The 16,135-nt window shown below is 39.3% G+C and overlaps 2 protein-coding genes and 1 non-coding gene across 3 annotated transcripts in view; 2 read left to right on the forward strand and 1 right to left on the reverse strand.

The window, feature by feature from the left end:
* GNAI3 (G protein subunit alpha i3) overlaps positions 1-3,102 on the forward strand; it is a 46,553-nt gene extending 43,451 nt beyond the window's left edge. The window contains exon 9 of the mRNA XM_018045872.1: positions 1-3,102. The gene's annotated coding sequence lies outside the window, so the exon portion shown is untranslated.
* GNAT2 (G protein subunit alpha transducin 2) overlaps positions 346-16,135 on the reverse strand; it is a 24,733-nt gene continuing 8,943 nt past the window's right edge. The window contains exons 4-9 of the mRNA XM_018045874.1: positions 15,754-15,895; positions 14,654-14,811; positions 12,553-12,681; positions 12,190-12,319; positions 10,207-10,360; positions 346-9,566 (exon numbers count right to left, since the gene is read on the reverse strand). Of these exons, the coding sequence (XP_017901363.1) occupies positions 9,376-9,566; positions 10,207-10,360; positions 12,190-12,319; positions 12,553-12,681; positions 14,654-14,811; positions 15,754-15,895 (904 nt within the window). The 3' untranslated portion in view covers positions 346-9,375. The remainder of the gene's footprint in view (positions 9,567-10,206; positions 10,361-12,189; positions 12,320-12,552; positions 12,682-14,653; positions 14,812-15,753; positions 15,896-16,135) is intronic.
* Positions 5,469-5,576, forward strand: MIR197 (microRNA 197). The gene has a single exon (NR_129633.1). It is a non-coding gene; the product is annotated as a microRNA 197 (primary transcript).

The raw sequence follows: 16,135 nt of genomic DNA on the forward strand, positions 1-16,135 counted from the left end.
TTATTACAGTGTGGAGTGTTGAGACCAGACTTCCTTTGCTGCCTCATTGGGCAGCTGCAAGCATGAACGGGACCAGGGAATGGCAGCAGCATGCAGAATCCTAGCACTCTTTTAGCACAATCTTCTGTATTAGGGAACTCTTAATTGACACAAGATGCTAAAGTCAGACATTGGAATTGGAGCAACTGTAGTATGATTTGATCATCGAGACGTGACTTGGATTTCATAGTCTCAAACGTTTAGGGCAGATGTGAAGTTGAGGTGCTGCATTCCAGAACTTCAATATGTAGCTTACTGTTTTTCTTCTTCCCTCTTGACCAACCACCAGTAGTTCATTTTTTCAAGTTTTTTTTTTTTCATTAAGGGAAGAATAACTTCACTGAATTTTATTTTTTTGTGAAAGAACCTTTATTAAAACACAATCTTAACTATGCACATGATGTGACCAGATCATCTTGAAAATATTCCTCTTAGTAGGAACACTTTGTTTTTAACTCTAGGTATGGTCAGAATATAATATTTCCATAATAACTTAATTCTTTTCAGTTATTTGGGCTCTAATTATAGGTTTTTTGGTTGAAATTTATGTTACTATCCTGCTCAGAGTACCATTATGGTTTCTAAATGGCAGTTACATTGAAGAAGTCTATAATAAGATTCTAGCTCTCTCTTTTTTTTTAAGCTTGTGGTTGAAGGTTAACCTAGTTTATGCTTATCACCAAATTACGAGATAAATGCTGATGTAGTATGATAAAGTCAGCTTCTTGGATACAGACACACCCAGGGCAGCTGTCAGTTAGAAAAGTATATTGCTAAATTCCAAACAGAACCAGTGACTTTGCTGCTACATATCTGCTAAATTGATCACTTTGATTCTTGCTTGTTTGTCTCAGTCATAGGGAGTTCTGTAAAAGATGCCCCATGTTTTCCATCTTCCATTGGCCTTTTCTGTTGAGAAACATCTGAAGTATATTAAAAGTGCATGCTTTTACTTTGTAAATGTGGTGCCAAATCCCTATTTGCCATTGTTTTTTTTACTGTAGCAATGTTGATTGTAGTAATCTTTAGTCAGTACCTTGTTTTGCTGAAACTGTGGATTTGGGGACTTTTTTCTACTTTGTCGTGTGTACAGATTTTTAATCTGTTATAGTTGACAGCAGTATTAAAATGGTGAGTAAAGAGTCCAGGTTTGTTCCTGTTTGTAATTAGTCCTTTCTGAAAATATTTTCTTCTGCTGTTTTTTGCCCCTGCTGTGTGCTTAGGCCTTTGTCTGAGAATGGGTTTAGGTAGAAGGGTTCTCTGAAGGTCTTAAGTCTTTTGATGTATAAGTATTGTTGAGTCTTGGCCTGACTGAGGTTGTTATGTCATATCTGTATAAGTGATGCACAGTCAAAACCCATTTTCCAGATTTACATTTTGGTTTTGTGAAGAGCTCTTTTCACGTCAGCCTGCAGGTCCTTTTGTGCAGTGTACTGCAAATGTCATTAAATATTGAATGGTCCATTAGGGGAAGGCAGATGAAGAAAATGCAGTTTGAGCATTCCAAATCAGTAATTTGAGTAGTGCCTTTTGGGGTCCAGTCTTTTTGGATTGGATTCTATTTCATCTTTTGATGTGACCTTTCAGTAGTTTTAAAAAAAGGTTGGTGGTCATCAAAGCTGGTTCAGAAAGTGAGCCACAGCAGTTCAGTGCCTTTATTGGTAGGTTTTTTTCTTTTTGCTTTCTTGGGAAAATTATAACTCTGCAGGTGGTATAACTATTATCTAACAACTTTTTTTTTTTTATAACTGGCAAAACTGGGTCTAAAAGAAAGAAAATTATCAGCTTCAATTGGTGATTGACTTATGCTCACAGTGTAAATAAGGGATCGTTCTTGTTCATTTTGAATATATCTTTTCCTTATTGTATTCTGTGATGTAGAATCATTTGGAAATGAGAACTGGTAGAATGTTACTTTAACTGTAGTTTTTCTATAGTCTGGGCTAGTGGGATAGTGTTGTTGATAACCCAAAACAAGAGATAATCCAAAAAAGTTAATTTAACTTGAAATGCATTTTGTATTTTCATTTGAATATGTCTATCTGATGTGTTAATTTTTTAGCTTTTTCATTAATGAAAATAGTAATTCTCTACTTTTTTGACTTTACACCATTTACATTTGTCCTACATTTGTGAGGATCACCTCTTACCCCTCCATCCCAAATAATTTATCAAAATGCACATTCGTTGAGGGCACAGTTTCAGTCTGTGGTTTTCAAATATGCCTTCAGTCAAAATCACCTGGATCCATCTCAGAGATTGACTCTTGGCTGGTGGGCTAGCAGTCTATAATTTTAAAAAGGTGATTTTGATCTGATGAATCTGATGGTCTGCCTTACAAACCACTATTGTGTTTTGAATTAAAAGATCTTTTCTTATAGCAGAGCCAAAATGTGGGGTGACACATCATATCTACTAGCTTGGAGAAAAAGAATTGATATTTGTAATCAAAGAAATGAAAAATTGCCTGTATCTTTTTGGTGGAGAATACTGAAAATTTTTGATGTATCATGTTTCAGAATTTAGTTGGCCAGGCTTTGGACCATCTAAGAAATCAGCACATCTAAGAAAATTTAAAAATTAAATAACAATAAATAGCCGTTAGCAGGAAGGACTGTAACAGCAGCTTTATTTTGTTGACAGTCACATCTTAGCCCCCTGATTAAAACTCTGGGGTGTAAAATTGCCATCTGTTACGCTCCTATGTAAAGAGGAAGAATTCTGCTCCTTAATGGTCAGTCTTAGGGAATAAATCACCTTACAATTTCAGCTTTTCAACAGATTCACCTCCTGGCATGACAATTCTAAGAACTGTTAGAGTTATTCATAAGTGGATCTTGAAGTATCATTTTTGTCTTGGATGGTTTGACTCTAGACCTCTAGTTCAGTGCATTGTACCTGACAGGTTGTGACTTTTCACAAGGTGCTGCTTTCGAAGAATAGATGGACCACATTTTAAAAACCTGTTTCCTTGCCTTGTTTAGTTTTTATTCTCTTATGTATTCTATTTGTGTTTTATTATATACACATTTTGGAGTATTTAAAAATAACTGCTGGTTCTTCTAATTTATTTGCTCACCTTATATTCTTACATTCTGGCCACTGATGTGTGGCCGTTCTCTCTGATTTGTAGCTATAACTTTGTTTGGACCTTGATGGCCTGATCTGGTTAGTTACTTTTTTATATTTATCCATTTGCTTAGCATAGTTCTGGCATTTCCTATTGTAGAGCTCCTTGCTGTATTGGCAGTTACATACAAGGGGAAGTTCGTCTCTCTGTCAGTCAAAAAGCTGCCTTTGAATGATTTTTTTTTTCTTTTAGCTGTTCAAAAAACAGTGGCCCCGTACTCATTGATACAAACCTAAAATATTAATAGTACTGATTCCTTTTACTGATTCCCTGTGAGATCTTTCATATGTGATACTGACTTTAAGAATAAAACTATCTCAGTTTCCCTGTACTGCCAGGTAATTTTCTTCTTCCAGTTTAGGCTTCAAAGTACAAATCAGAGATCTGACCTGAACCAGCCACAGGTCTCCTTGTAAACTTATGACTGTCCAAACACAAAAGAAAACCAAGCTGCTTAGAGACCTGAAACTTAGATACCTTTTGCTATCAACTATCAGAAAGTAAAAGATTTAATTTAAGTGAGGCATACTGAAGAACAGACTTCCAGGATGGTCAGGATCCTTGTTCCTTTACCCTTGTTTAGGTTTTGAATCCCCATTCCCCCTCACCACCCACCCTCCAGTTTTCTCACAATCTTTTATGAATTACTTCTGCTGAGGAGAGCATATTTCAGAACAAATCAGGGCAGGACAGTTATTTTCTGATACTATGTCAGGCCTGCACCTGGCTTTACTCAAGTCTTCTCAGGAATAAGAGATAATATGGAATATTATACAGCAGCAGATACCTGTGGTGCAAGATTAACATAGAGATTCTTTGGCTAACCTCGACTCAATTAAAATGTCCAAATCAGGTCCAGGGAATATGTATTTTTCAAGTAAATCCCTCAGGTGGTTCTGATGTGACTAACCTGGGTCAACATCCTGGGGACAACTGAATAGACCTCATATTAAAGATCAACAAGAATAGTAAACAACCTCTAAGTCACTAGTGAAAGACTTGAGTTATTTTTTATTTGCAGTAAGTACAAAGCACCTTTTGTACATAACTTAGAGTGCCTTTCACCCAAAAAGTTAGTTGGAGGAATGTTTAGCCAAAGAACATTACTGCATTTTGGATAAGAGTATTTAGTTTTTATACAAAAGTTAGACAAAACAAGAAACTTGGGGTTTCTAAACATTTATTTCATTTATTTCACTCCATTTATTTTCAGTGAAAATAGATACACAGAAGTAAAGATAAAATCCTGTAACAAAGATAACTATAATAACATGAATATCCATTCACAGTTGGTAGATAAAAAACAAAACTAGCTATAGAATGAAAGTCTGTTGGGGATGAGGTAGGTAAGGGGAATGAATGATTGAGGAGTTAAATATATATCTCTGTATGCCCAGGGGTATATGTTTTCCCTTCCTGAAATCTAGTGGGAATCAACATGGTAGGAGAGATAATCAAATATTAGTAAATATATTTATGGGGTACACTGTCTCAATGTGTTAGCATTAGCTGTAAGATCATGTACAGCTGGAATATTAAATTCTGTACACCCTGGTTGTACAGATACCCTATCTTACCCCCACCCCCCAGCCATATTCCTTTGGGTTATCCAAACATTTTTATCAAGAGGCTTGTTTATATGTAAGAGGATCCCAGTGGACATAACAAATTACAAGAAATAACCTGTTTTTTCTAACTGTTCACCTTTGCTTACATAGAATGAAGGGTTCTTTTACGAGGTTGGAGAGTTGCTTGATGTGCTGGGTTCTGGTCTTTTCCCTGCTTCCTGCTAGCTATGAAATCTTTCAGTCTATATCCCTCATCTAAAGACAGACTAAAGTACTCCTTCCAGTTCTGATACACTATAGTTCTGATCAAATAGAAATAACATTAGAAATGTTTCATAAATATTCTTTATGATATTCGAAATTATACTCCAAAAAAAAGTAAGTCTTGAGACAATACCTACAAATGTTGCTCATTGTTGCCGGTTGTCTTTTCTCATAATCACTTTTCCCTACCCATTTCAAAAACCTAAACTGAACTAAATTACTACAAATTCAACTGCAAATTTTATTTTGTGAAGCCGGGTGAAAAGGTCTGTAAAAATTTTGCATTTAAATCCAGTTCTTTATTTCCTGTTCAAACCAGTGTTTGCTTTTCCATGACCAAAGGGCAGAAAAGTTCCTACAATTTGCAGTTTATCTGTTTGACCTCACAGAGATGTCTTCACACTTCTGCCTAGCAGGATCACCAGAGGCTTGGCACACTTGCAGTCCCTGGCCCAACACTGAAGTCTTGCTGGAATCTGTGCTCCGGGGGCTGTGCCGGGTAGAGAGGGCAGTGGGAGGTAAGAGCTCTTCACCCTTCACCACCTTCTCCACCCAGCAGGGCCAGCACACTTTGGTCTACGGCACATCTCCAAGTATAGCATGGTTTTTGAAGGTTCTTATTTTTCACCTTGGGGATGGGGCCACCCAGATTTTGACTATTTGGGGTACATGTGCGTGAATTTTTTTTATCAGAGTAGGAACTATTTTGAGTAAATGTGTCTTTATATGGTTCTTATACTGAATTTTTGTGCTCATTTTATCCATCTTTTAATTGACAGAAACATAAAAGCACATTTCCAGTTATATTTTTTCTATTTTTTTTAATTGTAGTAAAATGTACATAACATAAAATTTGCCATTTTAACTATGTTTAAGTATATAGTTCAGTAGTATTAGGTACATTCATGTTTTTATGCAGTATCACCACCGTCCATCTCCAGAACTTTTTTCATCTTCCCAAACTGAAACTGTACCCATTAAATCATAACTCTTCACTTCCATTCTACTTTCTGTCTTTATAAATTTGACTACTTTAGATTCTTGATCTAAGTGAAATCATATTGTTTGTCCTTATGTGTCATATTTTTGTAAGAAAAAAAGCAACTGTCATCAGATTGATATGAAATGGAACTTAATTTACATTTGGCTTACTTTCATCAATGTCTAATCACGCAATTAAAGGAAAACATGGTCTCTGCCCTCTTAAGAACAGAACAGGAAATTATACCTTCAGCAAACAAAGCTATTTATATATTTTTTTATTCTATGCTAATAAAAGGACTTGTTTGGGACTAGAAGGAGCTTAGGTGAATGAGAAAATTGACTTTGACATTACGGTGTTTAGTGGACTGTTGGTATTGTGCAGATAGACAAACTACTGGCTTTGGATTCAGAAGACCTATTTTGGAGTTCAAGTTCTGTTACTTCCCAGCAGGTGTGATCTTGATGAAGACACTCTACCTCCCTTGGCCTCAGTTTCTTATCTATAAATTGCTAGTGGTGGACCTGGAATAGCTTTATCATCCTAAGCATTAAGGTTGCAGTGTATGAAAACAGGGTTGAGTATTAGTTTCTAACCTATCTTGTTACAGAAAAGAATTTGTGATGACATAAAATTCAACAGTATAATGTAAATTTAAAACGGAGCAAAAGAAGACATAGACAGCAGAGTATTTGGCATAATTTTGGTTTTAAGCTTTCTAGCTGCTGTTTTATGCAAAGAGAACTTTTCATGGACACAATCAAAATGTCCATGAGATAAAAATAAGCCAGTAGGATAGGAGAAGTACCAATGTAGTTGTCTCTAATAGTGTAAGGTTTAGGAATCATCTCTGGGTCTGACAAACAATTAAGCTGCAGTAAGGATTAACATGCTTTTTGGAAGCCTACCCAGAACATTTAAAGTCAAGTCCTCTTTCCTTTACTCAGAGAAGAGCCTGGTGGTTGCTAAGAGCTTTAGGAAATTATTTTGACTTTGTTTTAAGGAACAGATGAGTGGATGACCAAGGCCCCCAATTTTTATTCTGTGTAAACTCACCAGAAGAGTTTTAGCTTGAAAGCATTATGAGATGAATAACCAGATTCTAACCTGAGTAAAGCAGCTGTAGAAGTGTTGCTTTTAAGTACTGCTACTTCCCTATCCAGCCTCCAAGATAACCTTTCTGCAAAGTGAATATAGGGCATCTTTTGGCTTTTGGGAATTTGTTTATAAACCAGTTAAAAGTTGAGGTGTCTACCAGAGCAGAAGAAAACTAAAATATAACTGTGTTTCATTCTGCTAGAGATTGTTAAACCATAAGACCTGTCCCACTGACTCTGTTTTCATGGTAGTACTGTAGGGCAAGTTCTATATGAACATTAATAACCAAGGAGTCTGTGTTGGGCTTCCATAGTTTGTTTGACCTATAACCAATTCCTGCCTAGAGTCAAAGATCAAGGAAAACGTAATTTAGAAAAGCAAACAATTTGGCGTGATTTTGGGGTAGGTGGGGTTACCCTACTTGAAGGTGGAATAAATGGGAAAAACTACATTTGGGCCTTGAATAGCTAAGATCATAGCTGTAGCAAAATTCTTAACCTGGGGCTTCAGAACTCCAAAGATACAACTGTTGTTGGTTCAGTATGTTGGTTTCCTTTGTAGATCTCTGAATTTTGTTTTATGCATTTTAAAGTATCCTGAGAAAGAGATCCATAGGCTTCATCAGACTGCTAGAGGGATTTATGATACCAAAAGGAAGAAAAGAGAAAAAAACACCTCGGAACCCCCTATAAGTTGAGTTAAAGCAAAGAGGTTAGTGAGCATTAGAGTGTGCCCTTTAGAATAGGCCCTGAACAGTGCTTGGATTCAAGAAATCTTGCCCAGATTTTTTTCCTTCGGTTTAAGTTTTTTAATCGGCAGTAGACAGTAGTTTTCCTTATTTCCCTGGTAATTTTCCCAAGTTGGTGTCTTTTCAAAGAATCGAAAGACTATTAAATGAATCCAATTTTAACACCTGCAAATTTATTCTTCAGTGTATTTCAAGCTCATATGGCTTTCTAGTATCAATATTGCTAGTAGTAGCCTAAGTGTGAATGTGTTTTTCTGGCAAGGAGCAGATTTTCATTTTAATTGACACTTTCTTTTATATACTAAGTCTTAGATGCCAAGAGCTTTCCTCACTAGTAGTTGTAAATGCTAAATCTATACTTGACTTCACCACCTCCTGTCAAGATAAATACAAGCTTTGTTTCCCCTCAAAGGAGTTCAAGGGATAATTTAATTGTTGGCCTGTTTGGGGAGATGTTGTTTTCAGCCAGGCATCACATGGATCCAACTGCAAAGATTTTCAGCGCCTAAAGCAAAATCAGCTGCCTTTTTTGTTCTGAAACATGTAGCAGTTGAAATGAGGATTTTAGGATTGCTCACTTGTTCTAAATTCTGTGACAGAGAAGTAGCAGCAATACAGTCATTAATACTCTAGTGGGAGTGTGTTCTGTCCTCCAGGTTCATTTAGAAAGTGTCTTACATAGCTGAGAGAGTTACTTAGAGGGATAAGTATCCCTATACTTACAGAGATATAGGGAACACAGTCTGGCAGTTTGGGAGCAGAGGGATAATATGATTTAATGAAAATCGTTTTAGGGAACTCCCTGGTGGTCCAGTGGTTAGGACTCTGACCAGGGCCTGGGTTCAGTCCCTGGTTGGGGAACTAAGATCCTGCAAGGCAAGCCATGTGGCCAAAAAGACAGGAAAGAAAGAAAAAAAAAAAAACGGGATGTGTGCCTTAGAGCTCACAAACTCAAATCTATCTGGTGATTCAGATCTCTTAGCTAAGGCACATAAAGGTCTTATAGTAAAAAAGGGTGGTAGGTTTATTGAAATTCTGTTTTTAACTAATTTAGGCTTTTTTGCAGATAGCAGGGAAAGTTTGCTTTTTTGTTTGGGATAATTCATCTAAACCTTGGTGTTGAATTTCGTTAGTGGGAGCTTTATTTGGGATTTCTTTGCGTCACCTCACAGTTTTTATGTGCCTTCCTTCAGTTATGTTTGTGATCATTAGAATAACCTTGTGAAGTAGTAGAGAAGTTACCTTCATTTTATAGATGAGGGACTCAAGGCTCAGACAAATGAAATATTTACATTTTTGCATCAATAGTAAGTTGCAGAGCCAATAATGGATCCTGGGTCTTCTGATTTCCTGGTCTTGCATTCTTTAAACTGTGCTAGCTATCTCGCTTTTAAAAGAACAAATGAGACACAGCTGCAATCATACATACTCCATCTCCAAGGGAGAATGGATTCATTCTTTTCATAATATATTGACCTTAATTTTCTGCTTAAAATTAATGATATTCGGAGCCTGTTTGTAGAACATACTTGAGGAATGGTGAGAACTAGAAGAGTCCGCAGTCCTTGAGATTTTCTTTGATGATAATATCTGTAACTGCATCAAATACAAATTTGACATTCTGTGTATCTGTAGCACAGGTCATGTGACTGTAGATTTCTTTGACATCTTTTCTCATGTTGAGGTCAAGGAATTGACTCTTGATATAATTTCCTGCATCCTCATAAGAGTTGTTCCCTGGTTTTCCAGAAAAATAGTGAAGAAGTGGGATAAATTAGGCCTTCTTAGTTGCTCACTTACTTTTTAAAGTGACTGATTTGATCCTCAAAATGTGTTAGACAGTTGTGGTTGGGGGTTTAGTTTTGGAGGGTGGGTCCTCTCCTCTCTTGCACTCCAGTGTTTCACACTTGAGCAAAGGAATTGAGGAGAGGGCGTCTCTGTCTCTTTAGACACCTTTGATTTCTGGCAGGTATCATTTGAATAATCAGTGGCTCATCTGTATTTAATGTCTGCTCTATTCTAGAGATATCTGAATTTAAACCTCTAACTGAATACTCAAGTTTCTCAGGTTAGACATCCAAATATCTCTTGGACATCATAAAACTCATAAGACAATATTAAAGAGATAAGGGATCATCAACTCAGCAAAGCAAAGGAGTTACACTTACTACTCCACATGGGTTTGGGTGAACTCCGGGAGTTGGTGATGGACAGGGAGGCCTGGCATGCTGTGATTCATGGGGTCGCAAAGAGCTGGACACGACTGAGCGACTGAACTGAACTGAAAGACAAGTTCCTTAGAATAGGAACTTCTTGGTATAGGAAATGAGGCAATGCCTATCATTACTATGAATTGTCTCTAGCCTTTGACACTTACCATCATACTCTGGAAAGCAAATGCTGAGATGGACTTTCTTGATTTTTTCCTCAAAGAGATCCTTCTTGTTGAGAAAGAGGACAATGGAAGTGGCCGCGAAGAACTTGTGGTTACAGATGCTGTTGAACAGGTGCAGTGACTCATGCATACGATTCTGTCGAGAGGAAATCATGAGGAATCTCAGATTGGGCTTATGGCATACCTGTTTGCTGCTTGCTGTTGCTCCCCTTGAAGAGACCTGTGTCCAAATGTAAGAGGGAGGATAAGGAACAGCTTACCTCTGTTGAGTGTGGCAGAGTGGATCCAACGAGATCTGACTTCCTTCTGATCTTTATATCAGCTGTATGATTTGGAGGAAATTAGTGAGCTTTTCTGAGTCTCTGTTTCCCTATTTCATAGGATTGTTATGAAAGTTAAATGAGACCGTGTGTTTGTAGTGTCCATGATGGTGATGATGTTTAGTCACTAAGTCACGTCTGACTCTTTGCAACCCGATTAATTGTAGCCCTGCATGCTCCTCTGTCCATGGGATTTCCCAGGTAAGAATACTGGAGTGGGTTGCCATTTCCTTCGCTAAGTGTCCATAATAGTAGCTGGCATATAGGTGTACAATAAATGTTTTGGAAATCTTTGGCAGCCAGGGCACAGGTAAGGACTCTGATGTCCTTAAAGGCTGCTGATTCAGGGTTGAAACTGGGTGCCAGTTAACATGTGTCCATTTCCATCTCCAGGACGATTTTGATAGGTTTCTGTTAGACAGTCCTAGATCTCAGTTTGGGTAGGAACATAAAAGGGATTATTTGGCCCTAGTGCCAAATGGTAAAAAATGGCTAAAAAATTTTCAGTGCCACACCACAAGCACTTCTGCCTTATTTCCTTTTCTGATTGCCACTTGGAATGAGTGAGAAGTACTGCTATAATCTGCGGAGTCCAGAGGTTACCCAGTGCCCCCAAAGCAGCCTTTTTTTAGGGAGCAGGCCTTTAGGGTCTTGGAATGTGCTCTTAGCTGACTTGGGCTCAGTCTTTTCACCTGTAAAACAAATTTAATTTGTAACCTTTGCTCATTGCTAACACTCCTACAGAATCCTTTAAGACCTTGTAAACTTTAAGGTTAAGGACAGAAGAGTTCTTGGAAAATGAATGGCTCTGTAAGACATTTCGCTAGAGGATATTCAGAGTGCTGAAATGTGAACCTGAGGCACTAAGGAGAAGGCAGAAGAACTGGAGCAGGGGGTCGGAGGACAGGAGCTTTGTCTTCTGGCAGTTAACTGTGGGCCTCCATTTGTGGAGCAGATGTTTATGTGAATTTCGGGCTTTCCATGCCTTTGACATCCTCTGTCTAAAACTCGGATGCTACCTGGATGGGCTGACAGTATCCTACAGAGCTTCTGTCTTGTAAAACTCTATAGGCTCAAGAGAACCACCCTCAGGTAGTTCTCCAGCTGCCAATTTAAGTGGCATATGAGAAACCTGGTTTGCCAGTCTCGCTGTAGTTCTGTTGACACTTGAGTATATATTTAGGCTTCAAGTGAGTTTACTAGTCCAACCCTTCTATCAGGCTGCATAAAGATGCACATCATTCATTGTTCTGCTCTGTCATTTTCATCTCCTTTACTTCCAGAGGCAGCCTGGGACAGTACTAAGGTAACTCTTGTGCTTTGCTAAGTTAATGATCACTTATCTCTGAAATACTCAGTTTCTTTGATGAACTTTTTGATGTCCCAAGTAGTACTTGGATGTCTCATGTGAGACCAAGCTCTCAGTAAATCTGGAGCTCTAAAGTGCTAACCTAGAACCTGCAGAAGAAGAAGTATTTCTAGAAGTATTTCTAGAATTTGCCTGAGACATTGATTGCTAGAAGACTGCTCGACTATTAGTGTTAGCAGAGATCACCCATGTTGGGCCATTGGAGTGACACAAAGCTTAGAGGAAGGGTCATGGGGGATCTGTTTATCAAAGCTGCTCGGTGCAGAAGTCACTCACCACTTCGTCATCTTCCACCAGCACCATATCATAGGCACTGAGGGCTGCACAGAAAATGATGCAGGTGACTCCCTCAAAGCAGTGGATCCACTTCTTTCTCTCTGATCTCTGCCCTCCCACATCAAACATCCTGAGAGAAAAAACACCTGTTCTTAAACGTATACCCAACGTATGACCCACATGCACTTGGTGTTTACCCCAGAGAGGTGGCCATCTTGGGGCCAGTTAGCAGTAAGATGGGAAGTGGAGAGGAAATGGGGGGAAGGTAGTAGTAGTTCACACTGGGCTTTAGGGAAGGCCAAGAAGCATTCCTACGCCCCCTTTTGGGGTATCTGACGTGTTCCGAGGGAACAATGTACTCACCTGAAGTTTAAGTCCTTGACGGAAAACTTAGTCTCAATGATGCCTGTGGTTTTGACTCTGGATCGTAGCACATCTTGCTCATTAGGGAGGTAGTCAGGGGCTGTAATTCGGTCTAATTGATTCAGGTAGCTGGAGAAAAGGGATTGGCAATTTAATTGATATTAAATTTTCCACAGCCGAAGTCAAGAAGGGTGAAGGGTGTTACCCAAAGGCATATAACTGTAATATGGTGATAGAGCCAGCACGAGAATCTGTATTGTTAAATCTAGGAGTGTTTACTTCAAACCCTCTTCATATATCCTTACAAAAGGAAGATAGGTTGTCAGATAACTTCTCCTCATGTTTCATCTGACTACAAAGTTTTCTAGACTCTTGAATGAGACTTGGTGGTTTAAATCAAGGGTCCCCAACCTCTGGGATCTAATGCCTGATGATCTGAGGTGGAGCTGGTGTAATAATTATAGAAATAAAGTACACAATAAATGTAATGTACTTGAGTCATCCTGAAACCATCTTCCCCCAGTGCCCTGGGTCCATGGAAAAATTATCTTCCATGAAACGTCCTTGGGAGCTGCTGGTTTAAATGGGTGTCAAAAGTTCTATCAGGAAGCAGGAGTAGATTAAAAGGGATTTCAGAAACATGAGACATGAACCAGTGCAATGCATAGACATTGTATATCAAGTTGAAGGGAAAACATTTGCGATAACCGAAGAAAGTTGAATGAACATTGACTTGGATATTTGATGACATTAAGGACTTAATAAATATTTAGGTGTGATAATGATGTGACTCTTTTTTTTTAGGAGTATGTTTTTAGAGATACATAATGAAATTTTAGGATGAAATGGTATATCTGAGTTTACTTCTAAGTAATCCAATGGGGAATGGATATAAAATGAAACGAGTCGGCATCAGTTGGTGACTGCTGAAGCCAAGTGATTGATTGTATTCTTTTGTATATGTTTGACAGTTACCATTAAAAGTTTTAAAAAAAAGGCAGATATGAAGTGAGATGACAGAGAAAAAAGAAAAGTAAAGGACTTTTTTTTTTTATATGGCAGGGCTTTTCACATTTAAGTTCTCATTTAACCTCATAAACCTTCAGGTTTCATATCCCATTTTACAGATGAAGGAAAGATCCAGAAAAGTTAAATAACTGGTCCAGGACAAGAGGCATTGTGAGTGTATTATAAAAAACCTTCAACTCTGTGGTCAGATAGACCTAGATTTAAATCCTAGCCTCTGCCATTTATCTGTGTGACTTTGGATAAGTTACTTCTCTGAACCTCAGTTTTTTCCTCTATAAATGGGACTGATAAAAACTACTATCTACCATGAAGACATATTGTGCAGATTAAATGAGATGTACCTAATGCACTGAGCAGTGTCTAGGCCTGAGTGAGGGCTGCAGGGACAGTAAATGATAACTTTATTATTAGACCAGGTGATAGTGGCTAAATCCGGGTCTTTTTGATGCTGAAGCTTATGCCTGTCTGTGAGACTGTGCTGTCTGAGTAGGATTGATACTCTCTCTACCTTATATTTTGGAAAGCAGCTTTGCAAAGTTGGTGCTCTCTAACCCCTGACCTTTGGTTTGCCGTGGCAGTTTGGGTCCTTTGGCACCTTGACATAGGATACTAGGGGTGAAGGAGAGTTCACGTTAGTGACTTAGGTAGAGCCTGTGTTGCACTGAAAGGGCCATCATGAATCATGCCTCCTAAAGGAGTATGTGGCAGAACTGTAGGGCTGTATTAGTATTCATGATTCTGAAAGAAGAGGCTCTGTGTTTGACTTAAGACGGGGACTGAGGGCTGTTAACAGAGCATCTCTGTTTTGGATTTTGAGTCTTCAGCTTTGTAGGCTGCAGTGGACCAATGTTAGAGCAATAAATACAGAGTGAAGGGAACTGGGGCAGAGGTCTCAAAGGCATTAAATTCAGAGCATAGTAAAACACTGTTCAAAGCCTAACAAGACAGGTAGGTATACAGGCTGAATTCAGTCCTTAGTTCTCCATTTTTCAGGGCCAGAAAATTTCAACTGGCTGAGATTTCTCCCAGAATGTTGCTGACACCTCACCCCACCCTGCCCCCAGAGTCTTACTAAGATGCTGAGTCATTGAGCTGGTACTCTGCAGCTCTGTCAAAGCAGGCTTGCACCCCACCATCCTTCCACAACTTCCTGATAACCTCCACTAGCTCAGGAGGCATGGTGCCTTCTTCAGTGGAGTCAGCCAGATTGTTGAGTTGTCGCCCATCATCCTGGAAGGCAGAAACCAGGATCAGAATTGCATGGGAGTGATGACTTTCCAGGAGGCTTTTGGGAGTTCTGAAAGGAAAGCATTTTGCATTCTGTCAAAGCCTCAGGTGGAGGCGGTGTTTGACAAAGATTCTAAGTAAACTGATTACTTTCTGAGGGTGCTTCTGCGGTGTGGACCGTGGCAGTACACCCAGCCCTGCGATGTCTGGTGGATAGCAGAGATCCCAGGGGCTTCCTCTGAGGTGTTTTCATCTTCCATCCTTAATCCGAATGTGAGGGTCCTGCCAGGAAATGTGGGTCCTCTTCTACAGGGAGATTGGTTTAAAGACCAGACTGGCCATGAATTGGACAAGATGGTGGACAGGAGCTCACCCTCCTTGTTTCTTCAATGATTCAAATCTAGGAAAAGGATAATACTGGAACTAGGGATTTAGCTTACGAAAGTTCCACACTCAAGGCACGGAACCTGAGGGGAGCAATCTACATGGTAAAATAAAACAAAAAGGCAGAGGAAGCTGAGAGCAGATTTTTTAATGAACACTTACTAAGGTAAGAACTGCATGCTTTGCTAGGACTGAAGTAAAGATTTGAAGCTCAGCAAATGAGCTTCTCCAGTGGCTCAGATGGTAAAGAATCTGCCTGCCAACGCAGGAAACTGAGGTTCAATCCCTGCGTTGGGAAGATCTGGAGAAGGGAATGGCAACCCACTACAGTATTCTTGCCTGGAAAATCCCATGGAGAGAGAAGCCTGGTGGGCTATAGTCCATGGGGTTGCAAAGAGTTGGTCACGACTAAGGGACTAACACTTTGACGTTTTTCGAGTGGGATTTTTGTGACATGAACCTTTTCCTGATGCATGTTTCCTCATAGCTTATTGGCCACTGGTCTGTTTCTTCTCCTCAGCCTTTCCTTCCACTCTTAACCATATACCATTAACCACGTACCACACAGCTCGCTTCAGCATAGTCAATGCCCAGTGTGGGCATGGCCCGGATGATAGCCAGGATGGATTGCAGCACATTGCCATAGATGATGGCCTTGTACTCCAGGCATTCTTCTGGCGAATAGCCATCCTGATGAATGATCCTGCAAGGAGAAGACACCCAGGCATTAGTTGGACCTGAATAACCAGACCTAAGGGATTGTGAATCGGGGAGGATTTAAAGGATTATAAGAACCCAATCTCTCTCTATTCATACTGCTGTCCCAGAGTGGAGAGTGAGGGACATGGGGCATGAAGATAAGGGACATTGGGAATAAGGTCCTTTATATTCTTTATATGTGGGTTCCTAAAGGCTAACGAGCCCTTTATCCTCGGCCTCTACT

This window comes from Capra hircus, chromosome 3 (genome assembly GCF_001704415.2).
Source record: "Capra hircus breed San Clemente chromosome 3, ASM170441v1, whole genome shotgun sequence".
Lineage (NCBI taxonomy): Eukaryota > Metazoa > Chordata > Mammalia > Artiodactyla > Bovidae > Capra > Capra hircus.